We start from the raw sequence: 15,579 nt of genomic DNA, 5'->3' as shown, positions 1-15,579 counted from the left end.
CCCGGCCGTGGCTCGGCGCGGCGCGGCCGCAGAGAGGGTGCCGGGCGGCCCCGGCTCCGCCCTCGCTCCGCGGCGGCGGCCCCGCGCGGCGCCATGCGCTGCCCGCTCGCCGCCTGAGGGAACCGCCGCTGCCCTATGGCCTCCCCGGCGGCGGCGGGGCCCGGCGCCGCTCTGCCCCCGGGCCCGGCGCGCCGCGACTTCTACTGGCTGCGCTCCTTCATCGCCGGAGGTGGGTGCGGGCCCTCCGCAGCGCGGCGTCCCGGCCGCCTCTGCTCGGCGCTGGGCCCGTCCTGCGAGCCGGCTGGGGCAGGGCCGCTTCTGCGTCGGGGTTCCGTGACGCTCCTGCCGGAGCAGAGCGACCTCGGGAAGCGTGGGCTTTTTAAAATTTATTGTTATTTTCGCCCCTAATGCACTTGACTTCGTATAGGCGGGTGGCTTGCGTGCGTTTCGGTGTCGGTGAGAGGCCCAGCGTAGCTGCCGGCTGAGCGTGCCAAGGCCCCGTGCCGCCGTTGTGATTCCGGGGCAACCCGCTTATCGGTGCACCGAGAGCTGCCGGCCGTCGGGCTGCGGTGGTGCGAAGGAAGTCAAGCCAACGCCAAACCGCGCCGCCGGCTCCTTGCAGCAGAAGCACGTCGTGTTCTCCCTGCGGGGTGTTGTCACAGTTGTCTTGTAACGTGGCAAGGAGGCGTGAGGTTTATTTCAGGTTTTCTCGTGCTCTCGCTGCGGTTCTTGCTTTCAGCCTGGAGCCCCGGAGGAACGTGTGCGGACGCAGGCTGCCGCTCTGGGGAGCTGCTCTGCCCACACACGGCTCGGGCTGGTACAGAGGAAGCAGGCGTTGCTCTGCGGCAGCTTTCTCTGGAATTTATTGCCGGGACCTGAGTGGCCAGCCTCGGCTTTGTGGTTGAGCAGAAGCAGGTTGTGCTGATTTTCAGTCGAGCTTGAAGAGTTGTGTAGCATACTTTTAATAGGAGCCTTTTGCTCCTAATTGGGGCTTTCTCAACTTACTGAGTTTCTCATTACCTACTCCATTTGAAAATAGCTTATAAAAATCCATTATTTATCTGCTGAGTCAAAGGGCTTTGGCATCCCATTGGTTTTTCTCTCCCTTTGGAAAGGTGTTGCGGGATGCTGTGCCAAAACAACCACTGCACCACTTGATCGAGTGAAGATCTTGCTGCAGGCTCATAACCACCATTACAAACATCTAGGTAAGATGGATGCTGCCTGCGTCATCAGCATTTTTAAAGTGTGGTATGTATCATTTAGGTTTGCTGATTTATTACGTGATCCAACTGTGGTAAAGTGCTGATCAGACAGTAGGTTGTTTCTGGCTGGCTCGTCCCTTTGCCATATATTGTGTTAAAAAACACAACAGTGTTTGAAGAACACCCTTAAATAAGAGGCATTGAGCATGTACAAGTGGTACTGGTTGACAGGTTAGAGATGTTAGAATAATCCTTGATACTGCGTAAGAGCTGTAGCTTGATCCTCTTCTTACTGAAGTCAGCAGGAGATTGGTAATCAGAGGTTCAAGCTCGAGACTGTGTATCTAAAAGCTGCCACCAGTGGTAACTGCTATCCTTATAGGTGGTACTAGTGTGCAGGGCTTGTGGGAACAGGTGCTTTCCAGAGCCTGGAAGTCCTTGCAGAGGGGCTCGTGTTTACAGAGCCATGAGTGCTGAGACCTGCAAGACTCCTGCACTTACTGCTGCAGACAGAAGTGTGATCGATCCAAGTTGAAAAGAAAAGCGGACTTGTGCTTTGCATGGGCTGATGTGTTCAGCATCTGTGCTGCATCATGGTGAGAGAATAAACTCAGAACTGGCAGCATGTTCAGAACTAGTCTCTGTGGGGCTGTAACAGTGCCCTCTTGTGCGGAATATGGAGATATTTTATGTCATACGTTCTTCAAATGTGTTATAACTTACATTCAGAAAGTCAAGCGTGTATCAAGAAGAAATGTTTCTGATTTAGTTAATTTCTTACATGTCATGAAATTTAGAAGTTTTTAATTTAAAGATCATGTTTTAAAGGCTGGAGAAATAAATATTGAAATGAAATACAAGGGTGGTACGTTAATGGAAGGAAGACGAGGCATATGACAGCTCGGTAACACAGTCACTTAAGTATGCATTCAAATGTGCAGCCTGACAACTGAAGGCTGAAGTAATTGGTTTGACTAATATTTTAAATAATTATTTTCTGTTTAGTTTGTTTAGTGCCATAGCTGGCAAGCTAAGTCTCAGATTTGTTCCTACATACAGTGCTATGTGTGATTTTGATCATTAGAAATGCATTTGACTTGAATTAATGTTCCTGTTACGTGTAGGCAAAGAAGAAAATTATGTGGATGACATACCTGTTTAGTGCAGAGAGAGTAGGTTGGTTCATCATGGCCTCAATAAATCTGTTTCCTGCCCTTTCTCTGTGGAGTTCATGGCATTGTGGATCTCAGAGCATTTGCTGTAAGAAATAAAAACAGTATCTCATCAATTCTAGTCATGGCATAAGCATTTTTAGAGGCATGTAATAAGTGTAAAATATTGAAGATAGATTTAATACTGTATTCTTGGAACCCCTGAAACTAACATTTGCTTGATTTAATTTTTAAATGGAAGCTTATCATCAGCCTTCCTTGTCTTTTTTGCCTGAAAAGAAATGTGTAAGCTTTTTTCAGGTTCAGCTCTACTGTTATTAAGTAGCTGTGTATGAATGTGAAAACAGATCTACTATTATATTTTTTTCCTTTACTTGAGAGAAAAAAGGCAAAAAAAACCCCAGACATGTCAATTTGATAGCATTTGTGTATAATTAAAAATGGGTTCAACATAAAACTGTAGGTTTTGCCCTAACTTTGTGTGATCTTGCATTAACACCTGTTAAGAGGGAGTAGGATTGCTTCTTCTTACAATGTCTCTGGGACAGGAAGTGTAAAATGCCTAAGTTGTAAATAATGATAGTCTCAAACTTGTTTAATTAATTTCCTCAGTGATGGCATTTGCTTTCTAGTTTGGCATGTAACAACAGTTGAATGTTTGCCCATTATTTTAGATATTTATTTTTATTTTAAATTGATTTTTGATTTAACTGAAATGCAACTCAGCTTGCTTCCTTCTGTTGCTGATTGTAGCTTTCGTGTGTGAATATTATCATCTGCAGTGGGATTGCTGGTAGTCAAGTAAACATGGGACTTGAAATGCAGGAATTCAGAAAGCTCACTGAATCTGGGAGGTGGGAAAGTTGGTAATAACCTTAAACCTCTTCCTTCTGTCAATGGCTGGGCATGGAAAAGTGCTTTTTCCACTCTCCATCGTTACATGAGCAATGAGGTTGGGCTGTATTACTGTGCATACTTTCCTGTTGTCAGTAATACTCGCTTGACTTTTTCTTCCCCAATGTAATTGTTAAATACCTCTTTTTGCATTGCTAACAGGAGTGTTTTCTACGCTGTGTGCTGTCCCCAAAAAGGAAGGTTACCTTGGGCTGTATAAAGGAAATGGGGCCATGATGATTAGAATCTTTCCATATGGTGCAATTCAGTTTATGGCGTTTGATCAATACAAAAAGGTAGTGGAATTTATTTTGTTTTCTTTTTTTCCCCTGGTTACAGTGAATACTGATATTTTTTAAGTGATAAAAACTAACACTGAAACTTCTGTGTCTTCTTATTACTTTGTACATCTTCCACAAGGTTGCTTGATTTTATCTGAATCTAACCCTTAAAAATGTCAGGGCAGCAGTGAAACAGCTTGCAGTGTTTAAGGAAAGCAAAATTCCCAACAGTTTTTATAGCTTTGTATTGTATATTGTATGTGTGCCTATGCGTGTACAAGTATATATATATATTAAGTCTGCTGTTGTGTTACTAAAAAACAGTGCTTTGTAAATGAAATAGGAACAAAATAGAAAATGTAAGCTCTTTAATGTTTATTATACTGTGTTGGAGTTTCTGAGTACCTGATGGGTAGAATAACTTCAACTTGCAAATCTGTCTGGCTGAATGACTGTTATGTTTTACCTGAGAAATGACTGTCAGTGTAGATAAAAATGAGCTGGAAGAAAAGATATGCTTATTTCAATGGCCTGCAAAATGTGCATGTTCCTTTCTATTCTCATGCATTTACTCTTTCCTAATGCATTCATAATAAATTCATCAACATCATTTGTGAAATGTCAGACGTTAGATGACTGTTCTTAAGCTCCTACATGGTGAAACATGCAATGTTACATTAGTTGTGAGAAATTTCATATTGAAAGCACAAATTTAGTACCACTGAAGTAAATAGTAGAACCTTCACTAGAGAGTAAGTTTCAGATTGGGATTCCTTTTCCAAAAGAGCAAATTCCAGCAGGGTGATACAAAGAGCTAACTGCAGTGAGCTTGGTATGTTCTTTTATGTGGTAATTATAAATGCTCTTGATCAAAACACTATGCTTGTTTTATGCTGTGTTGAACAAAAGAGTATGTGGTATGTTTTATAAGGAGGTGGTTTAATAATCCACAAATTTCAAGAAAACATTTAATTTCATAGCACTTTCTCTTATCTATTAACAACAGACATTAAAGATGCTTTGCAGGAGAGTTTGAAAGGCAAAAACAAAACCAACAAAACAGTTCTTAAAGAGAGAACATGTGAAATAATCCTATGAATGATTCGTCATAAGATTAACCACTTCTTAATATTTCTGAGTTACTTGATGTAAGTCTGAAAGCTAGTTTCTTGCAAGACTTAATGTAGTTTAGGAAGTTCTTGTTCTCAATACTTGCTCAGTTTCCCTTTTTTTTTTTTAATGCAGTTGAATTCATAAAAGTTTCCTTATTAGAGTAAGTTTCACATGCTGTGCACGAGAAAACAGTTTTTCTTATTAAATGTGTAAGTCTTCAACTTTGCTCAGTGTTCTTTGCACCCTATAATGTGAAAGAGATAGTATTCAGTTTGCCTTGGTTGAACCAGGTTAATAACTCAAAAAGCAGTCAATAAGCTTCTGAAGTACAAATAATTTCAACTGATCATTCTGCCTAGCTAGAGGAATGTTGGTCCTTTGGTGTCCTTAGTAGGAAATTGGTACCAACCTAAATTTTCAAAAAAGTTTTTAGCAGTGATTAAGTGCTCTGGTTTGAGTTTGCAGAGTTGTAAACTTGTTATAGGAGCCACAGAGTTTGCATTCATGTGCTGGTAAAACGTTGTGATGCATTTCCCTGTATTTACTCCTATAAAACTGTCACAAATGTTCCATATTTTGTAGGTAATAAAGAAGCACCTTGGGATTTCAGGGCATGTGCATCGATTGATGGCTGGATCCATGGCAGGTATAGCTTTGGACTTACATTTCAGACATCCTTTTCACTGAAAAGTCAATGTTTATTCAGAGGGTGATTTAATAAGTTTTCAGGTCTAACTTTTGCAAATTTGTATTGAGTAAAAATACCTGTAAATGGTTAATGTAACAGGTACCTAATTGAAAAATGTATATTCTTTGAAATTGTTCAAACACTGAATTCCCTGCTGAAATGTAAAGCGTGATATTTGTGCTGTTCATTGTGGCTTCTGAAAAATGAACAATCCAAGTGCCATCAGGATGAAGAATAAAGATGGAGGTTTTAGCAGAATTGGCTCATCAGCCAGTCAGCCATTGCTGTTAAGTTGAACGTAAACCCAGAGAAGTTGAGAGATTCTTTTGGTTTCCCAGAAATGTTTATATTTTTGACGTGCGATGTAGGAATTTGTGCAGTAGCAATAGGAAAAAATGATTGTAAGCTGCCAGTATATAAAGTAATTGTATGTGTCTGTTCTTCTCCTGCTGGTCATTTCTCAGCCAAAGTAGCTCAGAGTAAACAGAGGAAGTTAAACAGTAGTGAGCAAATTTTTGGTCAGCATGGTTCTTTGTATGTGTTTTGACATTGTAAAGCAGTGTTTATACTGTCCATTGACAGTCCTTCATTAGCTGTGATGTGTGAAAATGTAGCTTCTTTTTGAGGGGGAGAAAAGGAAAAAACAAATGCAACTATTAGTTAAACTAGAAAGAAGCATGAAAGCATTTTGTTTTGCATGCCATCTGAGAAAAGGGTAAGAGAATGAAGAGAGGCAATTCAGAGATCTTAAAATCTAGGAAAACTTGGAAACCTGTCAGTTAACCCTGTCAGTGTTGACGTGCAGGAATTCATAGATAATTCATAGATAAATTTCTAGGATCTGATGTAGCTTTGAGTAATTTTCTAGTTAAGTCAGTTTTGTGTGGTTAGAGTGACAGAAGTAAAATCAATATACATTGCTGTCTGGTAACCTTGATCAGATGACATGAGTAATGTGGTACATTCTACCAGTAGTATGAGCTAGACATAGGTGTGCAGTGAAAACGAATAGAGCACACAGGTAGAGTAATATCATGACATTGCTGAGTATAAGTAAGGCATTTGCTTACCAGGTAGCATTGGCATTAGATAAGGAGGGTTTGTATGCCAGCAAAATACAGGGGAGGAAAATGTTACCAAGAAGAGCACAGCCCAGAATTTTAGATGTACGAGTTCTCTGGAACTGCAAGCGAGATGAGAAGACTTTTAAAAGCAGCTAGAGATATTTCTTGTTTTAACTCCCACGACTCAGGGCGCCTGTAAGGGGATGTTATTTTGCTTCATCCGTATTTAAATAACTAAAGGAGAGTGTGCTTCATGCACCTTAGTGTTGGTGGAGATAAGTCTTTACAGTTTCACAAGGGGTAAGGCTATGCAGCTGAAAATAGCTAGGTATTTCTTTTTGTCCCTGTTGTGCCCAGCTGCCTGCATTCACATGAGTGCATGATACAGTTACTTAAATCTTGCTTGTGTCAGTGTTTCCAACATTGCTAACAATCATCAGACCCGAATCAGCTTCAAAATGGTGGGAAACTTTTTAGTATCTTTTGTAACTGATAAACGGGATCAAAGGCTTATCCACAGGGAAAGGCAAGGCGGAGGTAGTGGAATGAGAGTCAAGAAGAAGCTATTGTAATGCATACGTTTAAGGAGGCCGAGCTAAAGTTACTGGGGAAACTTCAACTCTGAATTTCCTGAGTCTTGTGTGATTCAAATTTCAGCTGTAACACCTCATTAACAGATAAATTACTTATAACTGCTTTTAAGTAAAAGCAGAGCTGAGGAGAAGACAGAGAAATCATAGATGTTAGTAGGGTCTAGGAAACGAAGTAGTCAGCTAATGCCTGTATTACAGAAAGGCTTTGCAACTCTGAATCTTTCAATTTTCCTACAGAAAAAAAAGTGAAGTAAAATACAGAAATGCCTGTTTTTCTCCCCTGCACTTGATTAACCAGGGAGGAAAAAAAAAAAAGCCGAAAAACCAAACCACACAAACGAACTGACAAAGACCCTAATACAGGAAGCCTGGTGGTTGTTGTTTGATTTTGTTTTACTTAATAAATGCAATTGGAAAATGCTGTGGATTAGGAGAATAATGCGATGTCAATTTTAAATGGGATGTAAATAAGTCATTTAGTCGAGTCAACATTTTAAAACAAACTGAGTCTACTTTTTCAGGTGCAATTTAGCAAGAAATACAAGCAGGTGCTAAGTGTCTAGACATACCTGGACTTGTAAATCATGCAGTTCTTTGACCTGTCTGATGCATGTTCTTTGTCATCAGCTTTTTCTGTCTTCATATAGTTCATGAAGCTTTGCTTTTTACGAACATGCTTTCTTGATAAATTAATCTTTTATACTTGTGAAGGAATATGTCTCCTGCAGTTGAAGGCTTTGACTTCTGTTTGTAGTTTTTGAAACTGTACACCTTAGAATAACTTGGTAGTACTAATTTGGTCTATGCAGAGTGTGATGTAGAATTCAGAAAAACACGTGCATCAAATATATTTGCGATACCTGATCTTTGTAAGCCTGTTTCACTTGTTATTTCTTCACCCTGGGTGTTTTATTTTTTATTTCAAGGAAAGAAAATGAGGAATAGTAGGGAAAATGTGAGACAGCTATTTGCCTATACAGCTACTCTCATTGTCAACTTCCAAAGCATGGACCGTCTAATACCTGTTGTGCTTCATTTCAGTAGAAGTACTCAGTAGAAGTTTGTGTAACCCAGTATCTTGTCCCCAAGAGTGGTCAGAGGTGCTTGAAGAAGTGATTCAGTAAAATGTTCTCTCTGTGACAATTTTTTTACTTCAGCGGGGTAGGTACTTCTGAGTCAACATTTGCAATGAAAAAGTTGCTGTATTTGAAGAAAGTAGTACCTTAGAGGAGGAGGAATGGTATTTGTCCTATTAGGATTACTTCAAATAAGATTTCAGATAAGATATCTTCAGATAAGATAAAATGGGATTTGCTGTACCTGACTCTGAACTGGGCAGAGACTTCCAATTCTGTCCTGTTAAACCAACCATGGGAGAGATTTCTGGATAGACTTACATTAGTTGAAAAGCATTGCTTCCTCGGGAGAGAGAATCAGCCTTAAGGTGTTCTGGTCTGTCTTCTGTTAAGTCATAGTCTTTAGGGAGCAGAGATGAGATTAGTGTTTTTGCTTCTCCAAACCTGACTACTGTTCCTCACAAAGAGATGATGTCTCTCCTGAGCCTCAAAGGAAGTGTGGATCCTTCCTGGACATAACATTCAGCTCTTATGAACAGTAAGCAGTAACATGCCACTTTGAGTTGCTTCAGGAAAGCATATTTTGTAGCTTTTTCAAACTGCAAAGGTTAGAAATCCTTTTTTTTTTTTTTTTTTTTCCTCTCCAGAGTCCATCTCTACACAATTTTAAAATAAAGGGAAAAAATGAGTCCTATTTATAGGTCCTGTTTAGTGGATATGACTTCTTTCAGTCCAGTCTGATTTTTTTCTTCTGACTTGTGCTGTTTTTGGACTTAGCGTTGAGTATTAGTACTTCTTCTAACTCTTGGTTGGTCTGTTTGCTTGTCTTTGTACAGAGAATATTCCTGGATGCTTATCAGTGCATGACATGAAAAAAGAAGGGGGATAAGTTTGTGTTTTGTATTAGGATAACTTTCCTGTGAATTCTTGAAGCTCCATAAAAGCCTTTTCTTTTTTTCCACTCTTTTATTGAAATTGCTTGAATTGTCAATTTTACAGTATTTCTGGACATCTTGGAAAATTCCTTGTGAAAAGGGTGCAGGGATTGAATTTAATAATGTAGGTCAGTGGAAAGAGTCCTAAGATTGCTCTGGTGTTTTGCAGCTTCCAGCTTTTGAATCCTGTGGGTGAGACTGTATCAAAAATCAGCTGCAGTTGCCTGCTTTTTTTTGTGTGGAGGAACGGTCCAAAATATCTAAAAAGATGTTTTTTGTCTTCTAGAACAAATGTTACTGGTAGGAAACTCCAGAAAGACACAAACTCAGTTGATGGTTGACAAGTATCAGCTTTTTCCATAGCCTCTTCATAGTGTTCTTTTTTTTTTCCTAACCCCCATTTGATGCTGATGTTTTATGTCAAGATCCTCCTGCCACTACTCAGCGGTTGTTCTCTCTCTGGATATGAAAGTTAGCACACTTTGCTGAAACAGCTGTTTTTTTAAATCTTTCTTTCAATTTCATCTCTTTCCTGTTGTGGCTTTCTCTTGACCTTATGCAGGAGGTGGGAAATTGTGCACATACAAAAAGAGATATGATTAACAGACTATTAAAGCTTGAGAGGAAGTGCAATTACCTACCAGTGCTCAAAAGATGCTCATCTTCTGTAGGGTCAATTTTAAGGGTGTTCTTTAGATACAGAAGAGCAGCTGCTAGAAAGCAGAATGTAAATCACAAACTCTTTTGCTTTATTTCTCTCTTTTTTTCAGTTATTTTATTTTTATCAGTGCCAGTGTTAGAACACCAGAAAATAATCTGTTTTTAATAATCTGTTTTAACCATTCCCTCCGTATAATTTGACAGTAACTGAGTGGCTTAACTCAAAGACTAGCAGTAGCAAGGACTTGGTGTTCAGGTAACTGTTAGAGGAGTTATTCTTTGTACTAGAGGTCTGTTTACAAAATGATAAGTTGACTCCTAAGATTTGATTTTATTTGATTTTATTTTTTTTTTAGCATCTTGTTAAGTCTAGAAATAGCTGTTTTAGTTAAAGCTTGAAAAACAGGTAGTGTAATGTGAACTATAAAAATACAGCAATGCAGTGCAGTTCAGTACTCTTCATGACTAGGCTCCTGAATGGACTTAAATACTGTATTTTCAGGTGCAATAAATAAATACATCCAGTAATCACATATTTGAATTTTGACACAAGTTTTTGGAAATTAAACATATTAATGGTGCTTCGTTTATTTACTAGATAATGTAGGATTAGATTTTGTGATTGCAGTCCAGTAAAGGCTGATGCACTTGACTAGCCATATGTTTGTGAGCTATGAAGAAGACTCCTTATGTGAAACAGTTAAGTCTGTAATCAAGGCATAAATGTGCAGCTTCAGTGAACACCAAGTATAAACATAAATCCTTTGTGTGTTGCTGAGGTTCCTGTTTGATAAGTGGGTTTTCAAGTATTTTTTCAACAAAATAATCTTGTGTATGCTATTACATTCACTGCCACAAAAGGAAATTCTGATTTTCAAAATAATCCTAGAAACAGATAAGGTGTAGGTGAGTTTTGTTTGCTTGTTTTGTTTTTGTTTTTAATAAAGGTATTACAGCAGTGATTTGTACTTACCCTCTTGATATGGTTAGAGTTCGTCTGGCATTCCAAGTAAAAGGGGAACACAAGTACATGGGAATTATCCATGCATTCAAGATGATTTACACAAAGGTATTTTTTCTTTTAATCTTCAGTCCTATGAAAGCAAAATATACTCTTTAAATGATGTTGCGCTGCACTGAAATTAATTACCTTGTGGAAAATGAGTTCACTGCGTGCGCACATTGAACTTAATGTAAAAAATTATCTGGATGCTTCCTTCTACTTAGGCTGCTAAGATGGAGCTAAGACTTATATAAGTGGGAGATGAAAACAAAGAAAAGTTGTTTTTCAGTAGCACATAGAACTGTTACCAAAATATTTGGGGAGGAGGGATATGTGTAATGCCAAAATGTCTCGGAGGTTATGATGCTGGATGCAGATTTTTTTTCATTTTCCCTTCTGTACCTCCTGTGGAGCTAGGTAGTTGTCCCATCAATTCTTCAGACACAAGAAATGCAACTTGGTTTTAGCTCCTTGTTGCTACATGATGCTAGTCAGATTGCTGTTGTGAATCTGTACAAACAGATGTGTAGTTTAAGACATTTGTTGTATTTCTTGCCACAAATGTGAATGTATTTTTCTTTCAAAGGAAGGTGGTTTTAGTGGGTTCTACAGAGGACTGATGCCAACTGTGGTAGGAATGGCTCCATATGCGGGTAAGTTAAAAACAGAACACAGAAATCCCTCAGCATTTATGTGCACTACTAAATTTGCTTAATATATTTGCACATCAAATTAAGTAGCTTACATTAAAATGAAGGCTTTTGTATTTTACTGAAAGGAGAGCTAGAAGCATTTGTGGATGTTCAGTCTTTACCTAAATTGATCAGTGTGTGTTGAAGTCCCTTCAGTAGGCAAAATTTAGGTTTTCTTGAAATCAGGAGTGAAAGAGAGAAAGTAGTGGTTCTTTTGTCTGCTTCCCAGTTTTACCCCCCAAAAGGTGTGCAGGTTGTCTCTCCCACATAGATCCATAAGAGGGCAGAGCCCTGTAGATAGTCGAGTCTTAGAGGCTCTCTATTGGCTCCATCTCCTGGTGACTTCTGTATAAATACTTAGCCAAGCTAAAGCAGTGGATGACGTGGGATGGAGGAACATCAGAAATGACTGCTGAAACTGCACTCATCTTTAGATGATGAGACTTGTTTTTTGGTTAAACAGATCTTAGGGGCTACTTTTAACAGCAAACCAGTAATTTGAAAGCCACAGTTGAGTTATTTAAAGCACTCTTAATGCTAATTATAACCAGTAACTAATTTGAACAGAAATTATGGTAAAGCTCTAAGTATTATTTATCTGTTTCTCTTACTTAAGAAAAACTTCTAATAGGATTGGAAAATAACTTACTTTTGTAATTGCAGCTTTTTGTTTATGATGATGATAAGTACATCAACAAATATTTTGCTCTTTTATGAAAGTACATAAAATTAAATTTCCTTTTAGGTTTTTCTTTTTTTACCTTTGGTACCTTAAAGAGCATTGGACTTGCTCAAGCACCTAACTTGCTTGGACGGCCTTCCTTAGATAATCCCGATGTCTTAGTTTTGAAAACACATATAAATCTGCTGTGTGGTGGCATAGCTGGAGCAATAGCTCAGACGATATCGTAAGTTTGGGTATTGATTGTTATTTTTTTTTAATATAGATGTTTGTTCTAGAAAAAAGTGTTTTGTCTGAGAATATGATTTTTTAAAAATAAGTCTAGTGTCAATAAGGTTTTTTTTTCAGTCAGACTGTGATTCAGTTATTTCATATCGTTTCACTTAATAAATATCTAATCCTCAGCAGCTGTAAAGATAAATGCACTGAGTCAATTAAAACAAACAGACAAAACTAAAATCAGCTGGAATCTTGTTTGGGATGCTATGAAATTTGGACCATTAACGTCATTTGCGTAACTGTATTATTCCAGTTTATTTTAAGATGGTATAACCTGCAAAGTCTAAGAATTGAAAAAAGAAAGCCTAAGATATTGTGCTTGGCATTACTTTCTTATTACTTTGCCTGTTTCCTTCATTCTCATACTGTCCTTGCCATGTTTTCTTTTGGCCACAAATCAAATCGATCTGGTAGACTTCTATGGCATCAGTTTTTCACTGAATCACTCACTGCATTACATTACATATGTAACATGCATTTTCTGTTAATCTTTAAACTGTTTATTTTATTTTTGCTTCAGGCATCTTTTCCCTCCAGTGTTTTACAGACTGTTTTATACTCTCATCTGATCTTCATGTGTCTTCCTTACTCGTGCCAAATGGAATATATTAAGAGATCTGGTTTTGGTTGTATAGAGGGAGTCTCCCTTTTTGGAGAACTTTCAGCTGTGTTGAGAATCTAAGCCGAATTCGTGACTCATTGAAAAGGGAGCTTGCAGTTTGCAGATGGACTTTTTATATATATTTTTTTTTTAAATTAAAAACAAACAAACAACACAACAGTATTCGTATAGTCATCACACATCTAGTTGAACTGCTGTTCAAATATCTCCTGTGTAGATATCCCCTTGATGTAACTCGCAGGCGAATGCAGTTAGGAGCAGTTCTCCCGGACTCTGAAAAGTGCCTGTAAGTATTTTCTTTTCACCTTCAGTAACTGAATTCTTTGATATCTGAGTGATGTTGCATTCTTGGTTTAAAAGGTTTTTTTCTTTTTTTTTTTTTTAAAAAAAAAACCAACAAAAAACGTTCCTGTGCTGTTGATTTCTTCATGCTTTTAGTGAGATGTGTTACGTTTCCACACAATTGGACAAAAGCCGAGGTTCAAAAAGAAACACCAAAATTGAAGTACACTTTTGTGTTGCTACTAATACTGTATATGAAAAGATGTTATGTGCATTTTTACTCAACTAACTGATCCTTAGCATCACTAGGATTCCTGAGGGACAAACTACCTGCTTCTACTGAAACGATGTGTTGTTTCAAGGTATACTTTTAATGGTGCAGAATCTATTCTCAATATTATTTTATGTAATACTGCTTTATTTAACCTGCTTGATTAACCTCAATTACAGTAACATTGCACACATGGATTGTAGTTGGAGTTCCTACACGTTTTTAGTTACATGCGTGAGTTCAGTAGAGGATGAAGTATCATAATATTCTTAAAATCATAGTATTAAATTAGGCATCATGGTAGAAAACATTCTGAGCTTCAAACTGTTTTTCATTGCCAGAGTAAGGTTTTCCCCTTGACTGCTTTCTAGTCCAGGTGCTTCTAAACTAAGAATGTGCTAATTGTCCTTGGATTTTGCTTCCTGCATTTGTGAGAACTCACGCTTTTACAATTAGACTTTCCCACTTAACAATTCTGTTATGATTGTTTGGAGAGAGTAGGATAGTAGCCATTTATCTTTAGAGGATGGTAGATTAATAGAAGAAGGAAACCTTCAAGTTTTGAAGCATATTGAAGATGTTTTCAAGGAGTAATAATTTTAATAGCTTGGAAATGTTGAGCATCTTACAGATTTTTACTCAAAGGCTTTGCATTTTAATGACTACTTGTTCAGTTTCAGTACAGGTATGTGAGGAAAATCTTCCTGCTTGCATAACTACTGCAAATTGTATTTCAAATAAGGTCAAATATCATATTTAACACAAGTTGTTGCCTTTATCTCAAGAAGAAACAGTTTTTGCTTGGAGCAGGGAGGCTTACACATGCGAGTTATAGAATACAGGGCTAAACAGAAACTTTATCTGCAGAAATTTAATGTGTGATCCTGTGCTCAAACAAACAAACAAAAAGAATGGGATGTAAAACCTGAATACTGATGATTAATGTAAGAAGTGTGCACTGCAGTGGGCAAATTTGTTTTTGTTAGTCCATATTACAAAGGAGTAATATTAAACTATTGTCATCTTCTGTAAGACAAAAATGGTGCTTCTCAACTTCTTCCTGACGGATAGAGAATAATGTGTAGTCACCATTCTGGTATAAAATTTCTGATTATGTCTTTTAGAGCAGATTATTTTTAGGCTGAAGCTTCTTTAGATGGAATTGCACCATCCTCTTTCCAGTTTCCAGCCTTTGAGCCCAGATTTCTGGCAGAAACTCAGTCTGTTTTATGAGTCCTAAAAGGATTGTCGTGCTCTGCTATATGGAGTGTCATGTTTTTCCATATGTCGCTTTTAAGAACCAAGTAAAAGAACGCCTTATATTTAAGAAAGTGACTCTAACTATCGAATGTGTATATTCAATAATGATCCAAGTTCCTGTTTTTCCAGTACAATGGTGCAGACACTGAAATACGTGTATCAACAACATGGAATACGAAGAGGACTGTACCGTGGTCTGTCACTGAATTACATTCGTTGTATCCCTTCCCAGGCTGTGGCTTTTACCACGTATGAACTTATGAAACAATTCTTGCGCCTCAACTGAACTTTTTTAAGCTTTAATGTAAAAGTTACGCTGGTGAATAAACTACTTGAAGTTAAATATATATTGTGGCACTGCTGTTGTCGGACAACTTAATTTTAATTGCCAAGATTTAATTAAATTGGAGTCAAACTAGGAGACAGATCATAATAAGCATTAGTTAGCGAGAAACATTTTTTGCACTTAATCTTACAGGCTTCATTAGATAAACCTTAAGAACTGCACAGTTTTAAAATTACACCCACATTTTATACAGGTTTCAAGCTGTTAGTTGTTTAGCTTTATCACCATTCCAGGAGTTAAACACATGATTATATTGCTTTCTGAGCTACTCGTTAGACATCTGTTCTTCCTTAACATTTTAATTGATTAAATTTATTTGAATAAAATGGAACAGTTTTCTTATTCAACTACTTGCCAACTCTGTTGAAGCTGAACTCGGTAGACCACAACTTAACCATTTTTTCTTTTTGCCTTTTGTACAAGTTTTCTGTATGTTAAGAACAAAGCATGTATCTTCGTGT

General features: G+C 38.0%; 1 protein-coding gene across 1 annotated transcript; it reads left to right on the top strand.

Moving 5' to 3' along the window:
- The first annotated feature begins 135 nt into the window (after window positions 1-135).
- On the top strand, window positions 136-15,115 carry SLC25A16 (solute carrier family 25 member 16). The gene is made up of 9 exons (XM_042863068.1): window positions 136-229; window positions 1,116-1,208; window positions 3,434-3,567; window positions 5,248-5,311; window positions 10,629-10,750; window positions 11,271-11,337; window positions 12,122-12,284; window positions 13,177-13,245; window positions 14,902-15,115. Exons 1-9 carry the CDS (start codon window positions 136-138, stop codon window positions 15,056-15,058), a joined length of 963 nt encoding a protein of 320 aa, XP_042719002.1. The 3' UTR covers window positions 15,059-15,115.
- The last annotated feature ends 464 nt before the right edge of the window (window positions 15,116-15,579 follow it).

The sequence above is a fragment of the Lagopus leucura genome, unplaced genomic scaffold (genome assembly GCF_019238085.1).
Source record: "Lagopus leucura isolate 7727_CA_CO unplaced genomic scaffold, USGS_WTPT01 Super-Scaffold_739, whole genome shotgun sequence".
NCBI lineage: Eukaryota > Metazoa > Chordata > Aves > Galliformes > Phasianidae > Lagopus > Lagopus leucura.
Note: the sequence above shows the minus strand (reverse complement) of the source record. Positions and strands in the feature narration are given on the sequence as shown.